The 22659-nt window shown below is 35.1% G+C and overlaps 1 protein-coding gene and 1 long non-coding RNA gene across 8 annotated transcripts in view; one reads left to right on the top strand and one right to left on the bottom strand.

Moving 5' to 3' along the window:
• Positions 1–4739, top strand: part of LOC120509246 — a 29376-nt gene extending 24637 nt beyond the window's left edge. For 3 of the 4 annotated variants that reach the window (XR_005629207.1, XR_005629204.1, XR_005629206.1), the window contains 2 exons: positions 806–916; positions 2207–4739. This is a non-coding gene — a long non-coding RNA (uncharacterized LOC120509246). The remainder of the gene's footprint in view (positions 1–805; positions 917–2206) is intronic. The other variant, XR_005629205.1, reaches the window with a different exon arrangement.
• Positions 1–22659, bottom strand: part of PCLO (piccolo presynaptic cytomatrix protein) — a 325587-nt gene that overhangs the window by 56501 nt on the left and 246427 nt on the right. For 3 of the 4 annotated variants that reach the window (XM_039723648.1, XM_039723650.1, XM_039723649.1), the window contains exons 14-21: positions 21045–21095; positions 20044–20174; positions 18269–18295; positions 14801–14894; positions 8637–8708; positions 5876–6056; positions 4482–4676; positions 3030–3104 (exon numbers count right to left, since the gene is read on the bottom strand). In XM_039723648.1, coding sequence (XP_039579582.1) covers positions 3030–3104; positions 4482–4676; positions 5876–6056; positions 8637–8708; positions 14801–14894; positions 18269–18295; positions 20044–20174; positions 21045–21095 — 826 coding nt within the window. Of the gene's footprint in view, positions 1–3029; positions 3213–4481; positions 4677–5875; positions 6057–8636; positions 8709–14800; positions 14895–18268; positions 18296–20043; positions 20175–21044; positions 21096–22659 lie in introns of all 4 variants that reach the window. The other variant, XM_039723653.1, reaches the window with a different exon arrangement.

Genomic DNA, 22659 nt, shown 5'->3' with positions numbered 1-22659 from the left:
AAGTGTAGCATGCTGTTGGTTTCTTTGTAGATCACACCCTTATCTCTCATGGGCAACAACAAAATTATATTTCAGGGTTTATTTTTAATTAACTGCTATAGCTGACTGTTGGATTTTACAAAGTTTCTGAGCAAAAAACAATATTTTTTGTTGCATCTTCACCTTAATTTTAAAGCAGATTGATTTAAATATATTTTTTATTATTTAAAAGGAATACTGAAAAATTCAGTTCAATGAAAAACTGATAAAAGACCTTTGCATTCACAAAATATGACATTTATGCTATAGGTGCTGATCTTGTTTATAATTTCCTTGTTATTTCTCAACAGACACACAACTAATAACTTACAAAACAGACCCCATAGAAAGGGTTCTAGGAATCAGAAGTATAGAAGGATTTCTCTGAGACATTGTCAGAATGACTGAGGATTCTTGCCTTGTTAGGTTTGTTGTTTTTCTAAAGCAAGTTCAATTCAAGAGAAAAAATGGTGCTATTGAGAGACAGGATCAAAGGAGGACACTCTTTCTGAGGGTTAGCTTAAGCATAGAAGGACTTCACAGCATAGAATTGTTTCCATCACTGTTGTGTACTTAGGCTGAAAAAAATCCAAATAATTCTTCTAAAAGATTCTATTGTTTAATAAATGCACAGAGAAATAGCTGTGGTAAAAAATAATAGTAATGTTGTATATTATCTGTAATAGGTTCCTTAATAAAGGGCTTTGAGACATAGTAACAAAAACTACTAACTTGAGAAAATGACTGTTCAGTCATTAAAACCAGTGTCTAATGTGTCCTTTTCCAGTTTCCAGTAAAGTAGAGTATAATGGAGGTGAGTACCACAAACATGCATCATCGCTTTAGGAATGGACTGGGAAACTGATGATGCCCTAATATTCATAGTTCATAACGAAGGGTAAATCTCTCCTTTCTTTATCATCTCTTTGTCCCACAAAGCCCATACGTTGGAAGCTGTTTTGAGTGTCTTTGGTGCTTTTTCCATTAGAGCTTATAGACTCATCTCATTTTACTTTCATGCTCCACAAAACTGCAGAGAAATCATCTTGCTTTTCATTCCTGCTAAAAGCCATGAGAGTCGTCAACCTTAAAATGGTAACTACTGGCCCACCTCATATGAATAAATTTGGACAAACTATCTTTGAAACAATAAAGAAAAGCCAAAATATCTCACAGGTCTGAAACCAGAATTTTAAGCATTGTGTAGCTGACCATGTATTGTGTTTACTTGTCAGAAGTAAAGAGACAAAAGTACTACATGTCTTCATAACAATTTTAACCTTTTAAATATATTATATATAAAATATATATAATAATAAATAAATATAATATATAATATATTATATAATATATATTATAGATTTTTATATCTTATACATTTCATATATTATTGTGGATGCTTATCAAATAAATATAATATATTATATATTATATAATATATATTATATATTTTATATCTTATAGATTTTATATATTATTGTGGATGCTTATTATTATAATGTGGACTCATTATTTATAATGGGGACTCCTATTCTTTTAACTCTCTGTGATGCTTCCAAATTGTACTTGCTGAGCCAAGTACATATCAGTATATATTCTTTCTGCAATTTTAAAAGTGAAGAAGATAGAATAACAGTGTGTTGGCACAGGTATTTGAAGCCAAGAGACTCACCATTTCTTTACTATAAAAGTGTATCTGAACCTTATATATTCAACCTTACATCACAACCAAAATATTTTGCATTACCTGTCTACGTGAAAAGGCATCACCACAGGGCTACGAGCCTTTGCAATAAACCTCAATGGACACAACATCTCAAAAGATCACGAGTCATTTAGATTTGAATGGTCTACCCCCCAGGAGTGGTATGCAGCTTTCAGACATGATGCCTGAGCTTGTACCATGACATTCCCTGGTTCTGCCTGAGCTGAGTGTCTAGATTTGAGCTGTAGAGTAATAAAATGTGTGTGTGTGTGTGTTTGTGTAAATACCTAGATTTATGGAAGAATTCTAAAGACTCTCCTAAGAAAAAAACTTGTCATTTCTAAATATGTTTAAAAAGACCTGTTACTTTTGCCTTGTTAATTAGTTGTTTTAACATCACACTAGTTGTCTGACTGACTTGTTGCTTTTAGAATATATTGTCTAAAGTACCACTTTCCTCTTTCTCTCCTGCACCCCTTTCAGCCAGCTTATATTGTCCAATGCGTGCAGCGGTGTTTACAGAAAAACCTTCAATGCATCTTGAGAGTTTAGGAAGGGATTACAGCACAAAAGAACATCTGGGAGTTCAGTCAGTACATTTATTTGGATTATCCCTCAGATTCCATGGAAATAAAGAAGATGCTCCAGAAGTCAAAAGAACAGTGGCAATTTGAACTGATTGAGATTCTGGCTCTTTATTTGTGATGAGGGAATAAATTGATGATATGTAGTATTACAGGTGCCTACAAGTAGAAAATCATTTTTAAAGATGCTGATAGGAAAATTAACAAGAGATTGAGCTATACATGGATCAAAACTCCTTTCCTTTCCACTGGTGGTTTGAAAAATTATCTAAGCTAATGACTGTTGACATGATAATTGTGTTGGAAGAGGAAACAGGAATTGTTATTGTCCCAATTACATTTTTAGAAACAAAAATGTGCAGTTAGGTTTTTGTCACAGTACAAGAAATGTCGAATCATGCTTAAGCAGACCAGCTTGGATGCATGCTTTTTATTAGGCAACAACATGAGCAAAGCTATACTACTTTTCAACAGAATTCCAAGTACTCCAGTGGAATGGAAGTGCACACATTTGTTGCTTCATAATACTTCTTAGCACAGTTTTTCATTATGGATTTATGCGCTGATAGGTGGAAAAATCAAGCAGAGTTCTTGATTCATGTTAACATTTACAGCACTTAATGGAGGGGTAAAATAAATAATTAAATATCACAATGAATTAGTTGACATGGCAAGAAGTATTTGGGATGTAGTTGGTTTCTTAACCATGTCTTTCTGCTCACCTCCTTCAGGCTTGACTGGTCCATCAGACATCACTTTCCTGAGGGCTAGTTGGCTTTGGTCTTTGTTGTCATTGGCTGGTGGAGGCAGATTGTCAGACTGAGTTCTTTGAATAGGGAGGACTCCTGCTATGCTGTGTCTGTGCTGCTTCCTGGCATGATTAGACTGACCGCTTTTATGTGCTGCTGTGGCAGTGTGGGTGAAATGGAAACCCAGAGTATGTATCCTCAGATGGAACCAGCTTAAATGTTATTCATGCAAACAGAAGTGGTTTTTTTTCTGTATTTAAGTAAGTAGTGTTTTCAAACACCAAAGAGACACCACATGCACAGCATTAAAGAGTATCAAAACTGGCTGTTTCTGTAGTAATGACAGTGAAGACAAGGGAAATAATTTCCCCCCAGTTTTGCATTATACCATGGTGAGTTTATGGCATATCAACAAATCCTAAAGACAAACACAATGACCTCACAGTCGGAGAGATTTAATTTGCCATCAACTAAACCCTCAGCTAGCAATCAGATGATACTGGTCTGAAGTACCCTCTGGAGAGTAATCCTTTGGAATTGAATAGTTTTAATTTATTTTAACCTATTTGAAGTTGTCAGATGAAATCTACCTTGACCCTTAATCAAACCATGGCAAAAATTTACTCAAAAATTTGAACTCTGACACCTGACTTAGCTCTCAGCTGCCTTTGAGTTTGCTAACTTGACAACAATGTTCAAAAATTGAACATTGTTCAATCTGATGTTGTTACTGGCTCTGTGTGTTTAATGGTTTTGCACTTATTGTGTTTAATGTTTTTATTGTATTTCTGTTCTGCTCATCACTATCACAATCTTATCTAAGATATAAAGAAGGTTGTCTTATATTTCCTTTCCAAAAAAAAATAAAATAGATATTTACAGTCGTGTTTCAAAAATAGAAATCTCAGCCATGTAGTTAAAAAAAAGTTTCTTTAACTTCAAATCTTCTTTTGTGTGTATAGTACTGTCCTTCATGATTACCACTTATAGATACATCCTGTTATTAATGTGGTCTCAGTCTTGTACGCAATTTGAAGAGCTGGCAGTTGCATCTCTGCAGGTTTTGATTATTTAATTGGTAGGTATTTAGTGACATCAAAACACAATGGACTTCTCTGTGAGTCATGCACAACCATGGAACATCATGGACTGTGAGTGAAGGGACTGATGGAGAAACAGCCAGTTTCACTGCAGTCTTCATAAAATAAATAAATAAATAACTAAATAAATAAAAGACTTCTAAATACAAGAGTATATTGTAATTATATGTATTCACACACAGGCACACAAAGAAAGACATTGAACAAAGTGAGCACAGTGTGCCAAGAACAGAAAAAAAATAGCCGAAAAGGGAAGGACAGCAGGGAAAAAGGCAACAGATGAACATTAAGCTGCCATGCTGAGGAATTTATTTGCGTCTTTTACTTGGTTGAAGGCGAAGCTGCTGCACAGCTGCTTCAGCAGCGGCGATGGCTGCCCCAGCGTCTTCAAGGTGAGTTTGAGTGACGCTGGTTTTGCTTTGGCTGCGAGATGGACCGTGAGAGCGGAGATGTCCTTCCGAAGAAGATTTGGAGCTCCCTGGGCTGCTGTGGGATTTCTCAATGGTGGGCAGCTGCATGTCTACCAGGAAAATGAAGAAGTACAACTCTTGCATTTATTAAAAACAAACCATTTCATTCTCTTTCTCATGACTGGTCTTTCTAACCAAATTCCAGAACAAGGAATAAAGATTAAGCTGTGCCTTTCCATTTAAAGCATCAGGATATATCATGATTAAGAAACTCTTATAAAGCATTGTCGTCCACTTCCCCACTGTTACCTAGCCCAGGGAATAATTTATTTAGTATTGTTTTACAACACCTGTGAATTAGACCTCCCGTGCTGGTTCAGACTGTTTGAATGATGGCGTGGTGTTTTCCACTTTGTATTCTCTAGTATGTCAAGGCTAAGCAGCATCACTTACACCAGTACCAAACACTTAGCAAATGCAAGTAATTTTATCCTGAATAATGACATCAGGAAAATCGCAGCCTAACTTACAATATCTTTTATACTTACCTCTAATTCAGAATGACATCTTATATAGACACCAGTCCCTGGCAAAATGTTAAACAGAGAAATAGAGAGGAGATGGAGCAGAGTCTTGTCCCTCTGGGGCTCTCATCTGGATTGTAGATGGAATGTTTTTTGCTTTGATAGGACACATAATGAGTTTTAAGAGAGCACCTGTCCACTGACTACTTAGTATAAAAAAAGAATTAGAGATAAATTTCTTGAACCAGGAGACACTGAGATCAATTCTGCTTTTGTAAACATTAGTATATTTCTACTGTATCAGCTCCACTGATTTCCAATACAACTGAGATGTGCTACAATCCATTATCATTGACTGGAAATGCATATGCATCATTGAAGCGTAATTGTTGTTCTATAAAATATTAACATGGCATTTTCAGAAGAAAAAAATCCATAGCATATTTAAGGAACAGGAAAAATAGAAAGCTAAATATGTATTGAATTTGCCTACAGCTATCAAGAAAATGAAAAGGGCATAGAGTCTATAACAGATGTGCAAAGCACGTAAAGTCTGTAGGCTGCTGTTTTAATTACAAAATTGCTCAGTAAGCTGGCTGGCACGATTGATACAACTTAAACCTTGTCTCCAACTAATTAATCACAGAGATAAATGAATTTTTAATAAAAAATTTATACAAACTTCATACCAGTATCTTTATTTTTCTATTAGAACTTACACATAGCAAAGGTTTACACATCATCTGGGAAAATATTTCATATCAGGTGCACCAAGTCATTCCTACCCTTGGAGGGGTCCGGGAATATTCCATGACTTCTGCTCTTGATGACAGATGGTTTGGGAGACTGCTGGCTACTCTTTTCAGAATGAGATTTCCCATGATCTATGTTTTCACTCTGTTCTTTAAGAGGATACCACCGAGGAGTGTTGTCAAGCTGAGAGATGCTGGATAACTCAATCAATACCTACAAATAAATCAAAATATAATATATGGACTATATCTGACCTATTTATGATTGCATACAGCAGAAGATACTAGAGCTGTGTTGTCAGAAGCTGCAATCAAGTGTAAGAGTGAAGGCTATAAGGCTGTGTGGTGACAGATTCAGGACTCTCTGGGCATGCTGTGACCCCAAACCCAGATTCAGTAGCATATTTATGTGTCTGAACCAATATGTCTTCTCACCAGGACCTCAGTAAGGACTGTGAGCTGAGTCCTTTGGCTGTGGCATAGCTCCAGACAAAGACAATTGGGCAGTTTACAGGGCAGCTTGTGAGCACTAGCTTGACAGCTACAATAAAAAGACATTAAAAAGACAGCCAGCCATTCTGTCTCTGTACAGATATTTCCTAATAGGAGAAACAAGCAGTGTAATTTCCTCCATTTTATCAGGTTTTTAAGGTGGGAAAAAGTTGCATATTTGCTTTTATTAAGGTCTTCAATAAGATGAGGCTCATCTCATGCTTCTTGAATTTTTAAAAAATCCACATGTGCAGAAATAGCAACAAAAAGAAAAAAACAGGGTTACTCTTGCACTTCACTAAAATAATACAATTCAACTGACTATTTATGCATCTAAACATTACTGAGAAAAAAACCAGGAGGTGCAATGGTAATATGGGAATGAAACAAATAAACTGGCTAAAAAACCTGCAAATATTGTAGATGAAATCTGTTCTAAGCCACCTTCATTGTTAGCAGGACTTTGGTGAAATTTCTTTAAAAAAATAGAAGTAAAAAAAAAAAAGAGCATTGGCACCAAAGACTACTGAAATTCATCACAGAATCATGAAGGAAGGAAGGTCAAAAATAGATTTGCAACTGGCTCTAAAGGGAGAGGGTTAAAACTAATGTCAGTTAGGGAAGTTTTAAAACTGCTAGACAAATAAAATGTGCAATTCCCTCAGGGAACCTTATTACAAAACCCTGAATTAAAGAAAGCCTCTTCAAGTACAGGGATGGGGAAGTCTCCTAAAAACTGATGGTTTCTAGGTTAAAAGCCTTTTTTCATTCCTTTTTTCCTTTTAGTTTTATAGGTTGTCTATGATCTGTCTTGGTCTTTCCGGTTAGACCTATAATTAATAGTAACAGATGAATAAATTAATCTTAACAGATGAATATTTAGCATGCTCCCTGTTGTGGTTTTTAGTCAAGCTTTGAAAATGACTTGGAAGAGAGCATGGCTGAGGATTTCTGCCAATGGGCAGCATAGGCAGGGGCCTCTGCTTTGTAAGAGGAGAGATTTCACTTTCCATGGATATTGACCTTGATGTGCCACTTTTCCTTTGGAGCACACAAGTGCTGCTGGCTCGATTCAAACAAATCTTTGAGGCACAGTTCGGATATCCCACAACTGATGTGGTCCAGGATTCCTCTGGACATCCTGATGCTCAGATACACTGGATAGTCTTTTCTGTTACTTTTTTCCCTAAATAACTGCTTTCACAATCAAAAAAAAAAAAAATTAGAAAATTTTAAAAATGTAGTTCCAGAGGTTGAAGAAGATCTGAATGGGAAAGGTTTAAATTTTCATGTAGAAGCAGTTGCTAGAGCATCCCTTTTCTAAATGTCATAAAAAAAAAGGATGTAAAGAGTCAGTAAAGCCCTGTATTTGAAAAACATGCTGAACTCAACAAGAATATGGACACAGGATGCAGGAAATAAGCAATCATGTAGCAGCTTCCTATACATTTATTTTAGTAATTGTTCAAATAGTGACACTGATTGCTCAGTTTGGTAGTTACACAAAGAGGAACTGGAGCTGAACTGTGTGGCTTTTTTGCAGAATTTAAATGTAGAATGAGCCCAGATACTCTCAGTTACTCTGCACGATAGATCGATTTTCCTGTGCTTCTGTTTCTAATTATAATCTTTATTTGTAATTACATCTTTAATTATTTTTATTTCATAGTTATTGCTGGTAATTATGTGTTATATGTGGGTATGCTTGTTTATTTGTTTTTTAAAGAGAAAGCCTTCTTCCCATGAGTACTCATTTATTATTAATTATAAGATTAGATTTTGCCTTCATTCATACTTTAGTAATTATATTACTATTTCAGAATGTTAAAAATGAGACTGATCAGCAAGACTAAATTGCTCATACTTGAAGATACTTGTGCATGTATTAAAATATGGTTTGATGGCAGAATCTAATGTTTTAATCATTTACAAAGACTAATACCTCCTCAACCTTTCTATGTTATGAAAATCAAGTCAGACAGCTTTCAGTCATAAAAAGAATTTCCCCTTGAGTCAGTTTGAATGTTGTTGCTACTTCACACTCATAAAAAGTATTTATTTTCAGCAAATTGACATTTTGTTCAGTCCTAAATTAGCTTGTCCCCAGCTAATCAAGATAAAAGGGATATATCTTTCATGTCTAAATTAAAGAAATCACGACCATTTGTTAAGAAGACAACAGTAAAACTGGGATGTAAAAAACCAGTTTTACTTAACACGTGTACCATACTTTGAAAGAGAACAGCCTCCAAATAACAGCCTGCAGTTATTAGTACAAGAGAGGAAGAAATAAGATACTCACTTCACCGAGGAAGTCATTTGAGGAAAATCTATCATAATCCCACACAGTCACTTCCAGTGTTTTCTTTTTCAGCTGAAATTCAAGGAAAAGAATAATAAAATTAATATATTTCAGATCAAGTATTTATGGCTGTTTCTATGGATTATTTCCTCCATGTATCCTTTTTCATAGAGACAGGTAGGTAATATTCACATTTTCACCAACCTTGTTCTGAGAAAAATAATTTGGTACTATTATTTGTTATCAAGCCAGATGGGCTTGGGCCTATTTTAGGAATTCCCACAAGTTGTTTTGCACAGAATTTATGTTCACTACAAGAGTCAAACTGATTTTTAAGGCCCCATTTTTTGTTCCTGCAGCTTTTCTCATCACCAGATCTGTCTGAAGGCAGACATCTGCCTGAAGTGCATTTGAGTGTGAATTTCAAATGTAGGATATCAAACACCCTGTTTACATAACCTCATCTGTGAAGACCAGGCTTTAATGCCTGCAGAATCCAGTGTAGTCAGTGAGAGTCTGCAAGTGATCCAGGCATGCAGATAAGTTGTACTGCTGGGTATTAAAGTCAAAATTCATTATCTGCAGATCTTGTTAGGCATGATAGCTGTGTCAAGCACTCTTCTACAGGCCACAGTAAGAAACAAGTAAGCTTCATATGACAAGAGAGCACAAGACAGAGAAACTGTTGACCAAAGCAGTTGACCTTATTGTAAGGACTGACCTGAGCATTTTTCAGGGGTCTCTGAGGATATGTAGGGGCAGGATTGATTACTGATTTTGCGTGCTAGGGCAAAAGGCTGTAAGGCAGCTGCAAAGGCAGTAAGAAACTCATGTGGCTTGAAAGAGAGAAGGACAAAATCCTGCGGGTTGTAGGGTGTCTGTAAAGTCAGGCTGAGAAGTTATAAATGAAGAATGCAAGCAATACTGAGGAAAAGAGGACTCTTCACATACTTGAATAAAAGAATTCAGAAGAATTCTTACGTGATGGTTGAGGTCAACATCCTAACAGAAGCAACCTGCCACTCACTGCTCTGTTAATTGCCTTCTAGGCACAGATGGACAGCAAAGGATCAAGTCATTGCTCAAAATGATAAGCTATACCAATTATTGTACATACTGCATATACATGCAATGAAAGCACTCTTGGCCATTTACAGAACCACAGAATATTCTGAGTTGGGAGCGATTCACAAGGATTATTGAGTGCAAGTCTTAAGTGGCTGGTCTGTAAATCTAGGATCAAACCCACAACACTGGTGTTATTAGGACCATGATCTCATCAATTTCCCTCCATTGCCCCTTCTCTTCATCCAGACTTAAACAGACTAAACCAGTTCCTAGCAACCTGCAATTGCCTTTAAGTGATAACTTAATCTCATCATTATGTATTCAGAATATCATCTGCTCCCCGCCAACTTTGGAAAAATGTGCAACTATGCAAAGCCAATGTCTATGAAAAGAAAATTTAAATCAGCATATCCTGGAAAATCCACACAAAGGAAAATTAAACTATTTTTAGCATTAACAATGTACTCTTTAAGTAGGCAACTGTGCGACTTGAAACTTAAGATTTAAAAAAAAATTTGAGAGCAATTCTTCAATCTTTTTGTTATATTCTTACATAATTAAGCAATATTCTTCTTAAGCATTCTTTAAAAAATATCCTGCAAGAATGAACAAAAAGATTATTTTTTGAAAATTTCTTACATAATATTTCTAAAGATGATTTCCTTGACTGAATAAAATAACTTTTCTTTGCTCTTCCAAGACAGTATTGAAACTGCAACTTGAAAAATAACCTGAAAAAGTGAGCTGAGCACCCATTGGTCCATAATGCTTTTGACTTCCCAAATGTTACAATTTTATCTATATGTAAGTATACAGTATATGTATATGTAAGTATTTAAGTATATGTATTTTTACCATTTAAAAGAGATAGCACAAATACTTTTCAGAAATATATTGTCACAGTTGTTGCTATTTTGAGAGGAGATTTCTTCTTGATGACTGTGCAGGGACAGAGAGAAAAATTTATAGATTCAGGAAATGGGGGGAAAACTCCTAAGGTTTGAAGAATTTTTGGCAGAAAGGGGAAAACAGAAGAGATTTTCAAATAACTGCAGCCGTACTTTGCTAGCTTCTTTGCAATAATGTGATAACAAAATTGTGATGAAAAGTTACAGCACACTATACTTTGCAAAATCTATTTTAAAATCTTTTCATTTAATACAGTTTTTATAAAATATTATGACAATGAAAAACCCTGGAAAGACCTTTATTAGGCAGAGTGCATGAAATGAGTTTGAAAGCAGAGGAAAATTTGCTTCTCTGAAGATATATCTATGTGCCGCTGTGGTGGCAAAGAGCACTAAATGGCTGCTGATTTTAAAAGCAGCCATTTCACCTTCACAGTTCTGCCTTACTGCATAAGGGTTCTGCCTTACATCAATCAGTTTTAGGTTGTGAATCCTGAAGTTCTGATGCTCATCAGGAATATGACAGACAGCAATACTGAAATGGGCTGCAGGAACCCTCTGTCTGTCTGACCATGGCTTTCTGCAAGTAGGCAATGTACCAACAGGAAAATTAGTGTCACAAAAAGAAGGAAAACAGTTTCTATACATTGGGAAGGTCATCTGAGTCCCAAACATACTCTGAAAAAAGTGCTGCCAAAGAATTTCAGTCTTAGCATTGTGGAAAAAAAAAGTAGCAATAAAATAAAATAAATCCACCTAGAAGCACATTACTGCATGTGAACTCCAGTGAGCTTTAGTCTGTCTAAGGACAGCCATGTTTTAAAGAAAAAGAAGGAATTTGCAGAAACTGCTATTGTGAAAAATATTGTCTCTTATGGAAGGCATAACCAACCCCACAGGTACAAAAGGGTTTGTTTCTCATTTTAAATGTCTGGATGTTATGGATGGTGTCTGCCTGTGTAGCTAAATATGCACTACTTAAAATATTTAACACATATTCCTTGGAAATTTCATACTAGGATTTGCATTAGGAAAGAAATAATTTTAATGCAGCTTGTTTTTCCCTCTATGTTAAAAGTATATTACTATAATTACTTCAGAAATAATACAAAAGATTGTCACTTCAGTCAGGATGTTTGATGAGTAGAAATTAATGCATTAGGTAATCCATTACAGTTATTTTTGTTTACATTCATATTTAACATTTTATTGTCCTCTTCTCTATACAGATGTACTTTGGTATATGGGAGGACAAAAAAACTTTTTATAGGTCACTTAAGAACTTACTTTCTTTTGTCCTAGATATTAAGTAAAATTTAAATACTAACGCCTTACTGATTCATACAAAACATTTCCTTACTTTTGGATATAAGACATAGGCTTCCACATCACTCAAAGATTTTGAAAATATTTCTCTTTCTAAATATATTACCTTAAAATTACAGACATAAGTTACAGCAAAACTATTTGCTTTGTGGAATTATTTCATATAAGTAAATGCTTTTATTTGCTTTCTGGCAAGTAAGAAGTTGAGGCAAAGAATGACCACCTTGCAGTATGGTCATACAGCATACCAATGGCATCACCAACAACAGAACTTATATCTTTTATCATCTTCTCCTTAAATTGATGAGCTCTAATGAAAGCTCTAATGCTTTCTTTCTTGCTCTGAGTAGGTAGTGGACTTGAGCTAGCAATTACTGCACATTTGTAATATGTGTACTCATCCTTCCTCTCAAATTTTAATTATTTCTACTTTATTACTTAACAAAACCCTTATATTACTAAATATTCACAGTTTAATTTCTTTTTTCTGCAACTGTCAAAGCAAAATTTGCTATAAATGTGATAAAACTAATTATTCTGACCTTGAAAAAGTCTGTTTCATTTCAAAGAGTGATCTATTTCCCATAATTATTTTCACTTTAATTTCAACTAGTTTATAAAATAGAAAAGGAAAAAAAAAAAAATTATACAACCAGCTAAAGTCTAGACAGTGACGTTAAAAGAACTATATTAGGAAATATTTAATAATACTTATTTGCTCTCTGCAAGCAACTCATGCTTTGATGGAGAGAAAAAAGCACAGGGAAAAGGAACTGTTTCTTTGAAGAAATACAGTTTATAAAAATTCATGAATTTATGTTTGAATGTGACTGCTAACTGTGTAACAGTGTATGATGAAGTTTTGTTTGTTTGGTGAACAGAACACTCATTCTCAGCCTAATGCAATTATTGTCCTGTATTTCTATTTCTATCCGTAACTATTTGAAATACAGATTTGTGAGCGTTTTGAGTACAAATGATGGTCTCTTACATGGAGAGAGTTCTTCAGACTGTAGAGGATACTTATCATCAGCATTGAATTATTTGTGATTTAGAAATGTGCTTCACTGTAGATTCTCTAAGTCAGGGCATGGAATTTTGTGGGAGAAAAGTCACACACACTGGTGTTTCAGCAGTAGATAGAAGTCATGGGAAGGTATGGAAGGAAACAGTGTTCTCTGCACATAGTTCTGTGCAATAAGATGCTTAAATATAAAAGATGTGGTGCTCAAATGAAGTTTACACACTTAAAACCATAAACACTGCATAAAAGTCTCAGAAAAAGGCAAAAGGAGGGGATGTGCAAATAGATAGCAAAAATGTAAAGTATTCAACATGCAAACTAAAGGCAAGTTTAATCAAATAATGGTTCAAAAACTGACATCAAAGACACAAGATTTTTTCTTGTTATAAAGATCAGTGTCCCGGAAATCCTAGATTAACATCATTATTCATTTGCAAGGCACCAAACAGCCACTGAATTTACAACACTCCAGCACTCATAATAACAGCTCTATGAAATGTCACAGCAGAACTCCAAAGCAAATTAAGGAAACACAAGAATCTTTCTTAGATGAAAAGCTGAGTTTGGAAATATTATAAAGACTTACCAATACCTTTTGTCAAACAAAGAAAACTTAGGGTTTGTATTGCAGCTAGGCAAACATCAGTGTGTTTTGTTTTTTTTCTGATGCTTTAATTGTCAAATAGCTACCATTTACAAAAGCCTGCATGAAGCAGTATGAAAACCCCATAAAACCACTACCTACAACACCACACCTCTGAAGTAAATCTGAATTACTGCTATTAAGTCCGCACGTGTGGATTACATGAGCAACAAGGCAATTCCCTCTGTGGGAAGGGTTTTGTTCCAAGCAAAAATGAGTATCTTAATCTATGTCTCTCAATGGACAAGAAGAAAGAAAAACGAAATTCTAAATTGGGAAGATTGTATTGAAGTCTTGGGGTTGTGATAGAGAAGAATATTAAAAGCATTGGGAAATCTATTCACTAAAGAGCCTCGTTATTCTGGGCTCTTTTACAAGTACTGAAAGATTAAATGGCAGTGTAAAGTGAAGTTGAAAGTACCAAGAACAAAACAGAAAGGCAAAAAGATTCAGGGACTGCATTCAAATCCAGTACTCTATAAAACACACTTCATAATTCTAAAAAATTAACTGATCATTATTTTGCCAATTATATATTTTTCAGATTGTTAAAAAGTCCTTTATGAGAAGAGATGGAGGAGTAGAGGACTTGATTTCTTCACACTGCTTCAGAAGCACAGATGGAGTTAGGAAGCCACCAAGAAACAGAGAAGACTCTGCAGACATCCTTCCCAGATGTGAGTTAAATCTTTCTGTGACAAGGAAATCAAATATCTTCTAATTCTTTTATGTGATTCACGAAATTGGTGATAAATCTAAGAACGTGTATCTATGTTTTATACATATTTTTAAAATAAAAATGGTAGAAACTGTGCTTTGTGTTAGCTTGCATGGCCGTTAGAACAAAGAGTGACTATGATTTCTGCATCTACTTCAGAAACGTATGTCTTAATTTATTACCTTATTAATTTATTCCATTATAATTTTTTTAATTGTCACATCTGTACTTCTAACATGCTTATTAGTGTAATCCCCAAAAATTAACACTTTAATGAGTAGAAGGGCAAGAAAAGAGTATTTCCATAGGAAGCTCTATCAGAGACAAGGAAATAATTCAGAATTTCTCCTGAATCTGGCAATATTTTACAGGGGGTCAGAGAATTGCCAGTAGCACTGCTTCTTTCACAGTGAGCACTGCAGACCATGCAGATAATAAAGCAGCAAATAGTACTGAAAAGCACCACCAGTCACGCACCTGCTCCACGGAGATATTTTTATAAATGACTGTCTGATTCCACTCAGGATTCAAGCTTTTCTGTATGTACTTCGTTCTCCGCTTGTACTCAGCACTGGATTTGAACAAATGAACAGAGCATTACATTAGTGATCTTTTGTTTCCTTCATCTCTAATGCAAAAGAAACCCAAAACACCACCAAAAACCAGGAAAAGAAAAGAGCTGTAACTTTCGTTTCTGCAGCAATTCAGGGTTACGAGAGGACAATGACAGCCTTTGGGATGTTTTCTTTGGTATGCTTTTATGAGATAGTCTTTTAAAGCATCTCCTGACTCTTCAGCAGGCTTGCTCTGCCTTAAACAATTTAAAGATAAAGCCTCAGTCAGCACATGCACATAGACTTTGTCCTCTCATTGTAGGTATTGGGCTCTGATTCTAAATTGAGGTGATAATGCATTGATTTCTTTTCCATGATCATCCCATTAGCACTTTAAAGTAGCACAAATTCATTACATTTATAGGATGCAATCTCTAATTACAGGAATCCCATCTCACAAACACATTTAATGAATGCCATAAAGTAACTAATATCCTGTTAATGATTGAAACACTAATTTCTTATTGATCCTGTTCTCTGCCTATCACTTTAACTGTACAGGAAAGAAACATAAAAGTGCATCAGGATCACAATTTTTTTTTCTTTTGTCAATAGCCAAGAACAAAGGTTTGGCTGCATAATCTATTTTACAAATAATTCACTAATGCTTTATATTGTACTTCACATCTCCTGAGTATGGAGAAAGCAATACACTAATCTTAAACAGAATATGGATTCATCTAGCTCTGTGAGTTTTTATGTTAGATTTTCTTTCATTTCAATTTTAATTTAACATCAATTTTAACAGAAAACTCAAAAAGCTGAGTAGGAGAACATGAGAATCTTTTAATACTTTGAAAAACCCACAAGATTTAAGGTAAATAAACTCTTTTTGTCAATCTGAAAGTATATACCTGCTACATCTATTACTAAACAAAATGTTCCCAGGACTATTTTCCAGCACTAAGACAAAATAGCACAACATAATATCTATATGCCATATTAGGCTCTTTGTTTCCCTACAATAACTTTTGGTAGTGTACTATTCTCACTTCTGATTTAACTGTTTTGGTTCACAATATTTCATGGTCCTAGACCTAATGTACTAATTCCTTTCATATGAGATTAAGTGAGAAGGATCACTCAGGAACACATTTAATCAGCCAGTCCCTAATGATGTACCACAGCTGGTACCAGGCTGGAACAGTTCTGATTTATGGTTATGTGAAAGATACATGTGCTTTACTGGCACACATATATGTTGAGATGGGGACTTCAGCACCAGCAGTTTCACTCTGTAAATTCAGTTTAGCTGTGCAGTGATCCCATCTAATTAAACTGGTTTGCAGAATGGCTTTATTCTCCAAAATGAGGTGGCTCTATCCAACCTGCCTACTAGCCTGATATCTCAAAGTGAAAGGGATTTGCAGCTATTGTTCCTCTAATTTTTTTCTCTAGCCATTCTGTGTATTTCCACATATTTTCTTGGATATCTTTCTACCAACTGTTTTTCAGATTATTGAAAAATGTGAATGGTTTTGGGACCCACGAAACAAAGTATCTGTTCACCTCTGCTTACTAGAAAAAGCAGCAGCTCTCCTGAGTTCAGGGAGTTCTATCAGCCATAGCATAGCATGGCAAGGGTGATTTAAAATCTAGGGGAACCAAGAGCATATGAAAAATAAACTCACACAAAACTATTCCTTTGCATATCTTGGAAAGAAAGCTGAAATACAAAATCTGAATCAAAATGAGATTTTGATGGCAAATAGTATTGAGTAATACAGTTAAAATTCTAAAGCACCTCAGTAGCTTTCTTTTCCCACTCTCTGGTAAGAGAAAAGCATCCCCTGCCTAGAACATCCTGTCTAGATGTCCTATGACCTACAGGTTTTAGGGAACTATATGATATACATTCATTTCTTGAAGAAAGTGGGAAAGAATCCTTTGCACACTTAGCCAAGAAAATGACACCAACGTTCCCTTTCCTTTCTTGGATCTCCTTTTGCAGTAGTAGAATTTCATCACCTTTTCAAAGTTTCTGATTCTTTTTTGAAGTATGTGAGAAGGTGATTCATGCAGTGTTGAGTTCCAGAGCTTGCAAAATATGAAATTGTTGTTAACGTGGCAGGTCTCAAATATTCCCAGTGAAGTCCATGGAATATTTGGATCCAAACTGTAAGGGTGAGCTGAGCCCACATCCATGCAGTATGGGCTGTATCTATGGTCTGTGTCTGATGCAGAGGGAGGCAGGAGACCTTGACCTCTTCTAGGGAGGTGCAGAACCAGGCTAAGGGATGGCAGATGGAGGTTTCTAGGCCTCTGAAGGGAAGGATCTGGCAAACACGTTAAGTTCATACCCCTGATGCACCTTCTCCCCAAGAATCAACAGAGCAACAATTAACAGATTAGCAGATGTAGATGCTTTTATAAAATGCATTCATTAAACCAGTCACTGGTATGTCACTTAATATGAAATAATTAGCATTTGAAATTCAAAGAATATACTGCGTGAAAATACACAAACGGCATATCTCTCTTATTTATATTTTCTCTCTGATCCCTTAATTATAATTTATTAACATATAATAAAATGTTTTAAGCATGATGAAAAAGGTGTAATAGCATAACTGTTTTAAAAAGTGCAATAGAATACCCATATGAAATGTGTAATTTTAACACATTCATTAAATAATTTTAATACTTAAAAAGAGACAGATTATAGAAATCTGTTTATTGAAATTATTCTGCTCGTTTTTTTAGTCAGGGTATTACTTTTAAACAAACTTAAAACTGGAGTTGGAATATTTCTTATGTGCTTAGCCTGGGCTGATATAAGAGTATCTTGAGAACTGAGCTTTGCCTTATGTTTTCAGGACAAACAAAGCACTCCTAATTTCAATAATTAAATTTTAAGTTTGTTTACCACAAATAACCACTTATGTGGTCAAGCAGATTTAATTGTCCATCTGGGCAATTACCTAGAATTATACCTGGCTTTAATGTCTATACACTGTTTCTTTACCAAACAGAGCCTGTTTCTCCTGACAGTAAAACCATTCAAAATCCTGATACAGGTTCACATTTAATTATTTTTCAACTTTCAGTGAGTGAGAATGAGGTTCTAGATATCTCTGAACTAAATTCTTCCAGACTTCAAAAGACATTTTGCTTGTCGTCAGAGTTTTGCCTTAGAATAATACTACACAAAGGAGCATTAACTACTTTTTTTCCAGTTCCTGAAATGACCTAATGAGCAAATGAAAAACAAAACCATACCACAGTTTCATGCCATCAGAACTCAAGAGAAGTCTGCAGCTGAATGTACAGGCTCACTGTCTCATTCATGCATACAGAAAATGAAATAAAGTTGGAAGATAATACACTCTACCTGGCGTTTTGGACAACCATGACTTGTCTGCATATCCAGAATTTACAGAGTTAGGAACACAGAGGAAGCAGCATAAGAGAAAATGAGAACAGAGATGGAAGAAAACATGAATAATGGGTAGTTGCTAGTATTAGAGCCAAAGGAAATAGAGGCGTTAGGTATAATAAGAAGTCTAGCATGGATTGAACTACAAATAAAAGTTATTCAGTAGCAACCCATGTTTCTACTTTCCAAAAAATCTGGGACTTTTAAGAAGCTCTTAATTTTCATTATTCCCTAACGGCCCAAATTACATGCAAAACTATAACAGTGGCATGTTTTAAAACAATAAACCCAAACAAAAGTAATATCCAATTCTTCATAACTTGGCAACAAGTTTAAACTGATATGTCATAGGAGGAACATGCCTTTAGTTCAAAGTCTCATTTCCACATCAGTGAACGTACCTCCAAAATTACCACTAAGAGTGATTTGACAAACATTTTATTTCTTCATAACTTGGCAACAAGTTTAAACTGATATGTCATAGGAGGAACATGCCTTTAGTTCAGTCTCATTTCCGTATCAGTGAACGTACCTCCAAAATTCCCACTAAGAGTGATTTGACAAACATTTTACGAGACTCTTAGGTGCATTTAAAAACTTCCCAAGCTTAAGCCCCTCTTCCCCTTACATTCAGTAATAGTTTTGGGTCCAGTGTTACTGAACAATATTAAATATTGTATAGCTGGAATTAGCAAGCCACAAAAGTATATGTTTGCCTTTATTTGTACCACTCGTGCATTTAGTGGTGCTTGCCCATTCACCAAATGGTGACCTGTGACGTGAGCATCCACTTTCCTGTTAGTCTGAGTAGAATAGAAACACAGATTTTTATTTGCATTGCTCTATCTTAAGAGTCTTTTAGTATGAGCATTGCTACAAAAGTAGAGGAGTTTCCATGAATCTGTCTTTGCAATATAGAGTCTGATCCATCACCTTAATTTTAGATATATCTATTGTGTCACTGAAATAAACAGCATTATTATAACCATGTATTCTTATGCATTCTCCATATATATATGACATACTTTAACATTAGGGAAAAAATAGTTATAATACTTCTCATACAGAAACATATATTGTAAAGGAGGTAATAATGAGCTATTTGTAATTAGCGTCAAAAAAATCAATGATCTGTGAAAAAGTGATCAGTGACTTGTATAGTAATTAAATATAAAATTAGCAGTATTTCTAAAACCATATCTTCACTCTTAAAAAAAAAGCACCATAAAACACAGATGGACAGATTTTTTTTTCTGACCAGTACCTCTTGGCTTTTTTATTGTACTGCAACCTTAAATCTATCTCAGGTACTTTAATTTTTCTTGTTTGCAAATCAATCCTAAATTCAGATTGTCTTGAGCTGAAGTGACTATTCTATGCTAAACTTAACATGCAGGTTTTTGTATTACAGAAAGTATTGCATCTGTTTAGGACATTTCCATTGAGACTGTTGTTATTTTAAATATTTTTACATATATTGTAATTTTTAGAAGGAAACATGAAAAAAAAAGAAAACACATATCTACAGGAATGATCACAAACTTCCTAAGGTCATTAGCAAAGTATATATATATTCTCCTGTGAATAGGCTCTGACTGTATTAAAAATCCACCATTTTTGCTGGTGTTGCACCTGGATTTTCTATAGCAATCTCTTAGTTCTGTTTATTAATGACACATAGCAAACCTGAACTAAAAGAAAGTTCAGGTTAAAATTTGGCCTACACTTACCCTCTCCCTGGAAGAAGATAAACTTTAACAAAGGGGTCCGAATAGCCGTTGTTGTCTCTGGGAGCAAGGTTTCTCGCCTGAAGGATGTGGATGATAAGGTTGCCAAGGTGTTTGTCATAGTTGATTTGAAGCTAGTGAACGCATTAAAACACAGTAGGGTTATTTGTTAGTCTTAGTTTCTGAGTGATTCAATATCTCCTAAACCTTTTGAATAAAATGAATTTTAGACTTCCAAATAGACACTTTCCAGAAGTTTCTGTCTCTCTCTCCTGACTAGAATGAGATGCTAGATCTTCACTCTGAACCTTGAAAAAAATGGAAACACCCATATTCCAATCAGGAAAAAGCAAAGGAAATTTGAACCCTTGGTATTATTTTGAACAATACGCAGTTTATTGAGTGTTAATTACACACATCCTACCTACCTGGAAGCCAAGTCTGACAAGGATGTTATAATACTGGAAAGACTCTTACTCTCTTAGTACTAATATAGAAGAGGGAGGTTAATCAAGGCGGGGGGGAACCCCAGAACCCTATAGGAAGTTAGGCTTCAGTTGTTCTGCTGGGTTTTTTTTGGGTTTTTTTTTTTGACTGTTTTAAAAGGCTAAAGTAAATTTACATAAGGGATAACCATAAACTTGGCATGGCATGGAAATAAATACACTGTACTATAAGAAATCCACAGCGATTCTTGCTTCAATGTAAACAGACTGGGAATTAATAAGGAAAACCACAACATGTGGCCAAAAACTAAGAATTAAAATGCATTTAACTATCCTTTGAGTCCCTCTGGGAACAGCAGCATTTTCCATTCTTCTGGTTGTATTTTATAATTCAACATTAAAGACAGGTGAAAAATCAAGCACTCACATTAGTGACATTTTAAGGGATTGGAGTTGAATAAGAAATAAATTGATGGAGATATTTTTCTGCAAACTTATTTCAAAGAAAAACACAGTCAGTATCAACAACAATCTACACAGCAAAAACTACACATTTACCTGTATTTCTCCAGTGATTGGATGGGAAGCAGACTTTGTAGTTTCCGTGGGCTGTCAGATTAAAAATACATAGATTTTCAAAGTTAACTTTTTTAACAGGTGTGGTTTACACTGCTGTATTGCCGCAAATTTTTTTAAAAAACTGCCCCCAGTTGTTACAGTCAAAACTAATGGTTGTGTATTTCAACGGCACCTAAAGTCCAGCCCAGCCATTTTGATCAGCCTTTTTACAGGTACAGAATTAAACAACTTCAACACCAAATCTTTACAGTCTGAGAAGACAAGGAGGCATGGGGAAAAAAAAAAAAAAAACACATAGCATTAATCCTGTCTAACAAACACATGAATGCTGCCAAGAGAAAGAAAGGACCATGCCAAATAAACACAGCAGTATATTTCTGTCAATATGAGAAAGGCAGAGAGAGGTAAATGTTACTCTAATTTAAACTGAGTTTAGGTGAAATTGGGTAGAAAGAGTGCAAATGGTACTAAAACGAAGGGATGTGTATTAAGTGGATTACACAATTGCAAGCTACCTCATATAATGTCTTTTACTTTATTCTGTGTTTTCTGATAGGAGTTTAGGTGAAATTGGGTAGAAAGAGTGCAAATGGTACTAAGATGAAGGGATGTGTATTAAGTGGATTAATGTATAATGTCTTTTACTTTATTTTGTGTTTTCTGATACTCAATTCAGCTACAACACTTCAAATTCCTCCCCACACTTTCTGTGACATGAAATTTAAATTTTCTGTCCTCACTTTCCTCTCTTCTTTATCATTAAACTTGTCTACATTTTTGAAAAAAAGCAATAGAATACTTAATGTTTCTCTCTGACTTTTTTCCCCTCCTGTTTGTTTGTGGAAAATAATAACACCACTTGATTAGAATCCTGAACTCAAAAAAATATGCTGTTCTGTAAAAAGTTGGTGCCCTAAAGCCACTCTGGACGAACCTCTAATCTGCAAGCCATCAGTCAAGCAAGAAAGCTCTGTTTCAGTAGCAGGATTTGAATATTTTTGTATTCTCCCCATATCTTCCTTGGTTGATGCAGCAGAAAACAAATGGTGCAAACAAGGACAAACTTCCTGTTCTCTGGAGACTGGTCTTGAAGCCGTCATTTCCTATTCCTCCAGATGTGAGCAGCTGCCTGACATTATTCCATGTAATTTGCATTTCTATCACTTTCTGAGAAGATCAAAAACCACCTGCCTCTTTTGTGCTGCCAGATTCTACAAGAAAACCCTTCAAGGCTCTTTTAAGATGATGGATATCAACTGCTTTAAATGAGGCCAATGAATTGCCCACATTCCCTGCACCACAGCATGAAGTTAAGGTGATGCACTGCCCTTTCCAGGTTTGTATCAAAGAGACATCCTCTAAATCAGTCAGACCTACAGATGAGAACTAACCAGATAAATCCCAGCTAAACACTATCACAATGAAAACACAGGAGAAAATTAGACCAAATTTGCCTGTTATATGGACATATTCACTGTCTTTTAGCCTTATGCACAAGTTTTACCAGAAAAACAAACAAACAAACAAACAAATAGAAAACCAAAACAAAACAACCCAAAACCAAATCAAACTTGTCTGTAAATGCATTTGCATA

The sequence above is a fragment of the Passer montanus genome, unplaced genomic scaffold (assembly GCF_014805655.1).
Source record: "Passer montanus isolate IOZ18808 unplaced genomic scaffold, ASM1480565v1 scaffold50, whole genome shotgun sequence".
Lineage (NCBI taxonomy): Eukaryota > Metazoa > Chordata > Aves > Passeriformes > Passeridae > Passer > Passer montanus.
The sequence above is the reverse complement of the archived record's forward strand: the minus strand, read 5'-3'. Positions and strand labels throughout refer to the sequence as shown.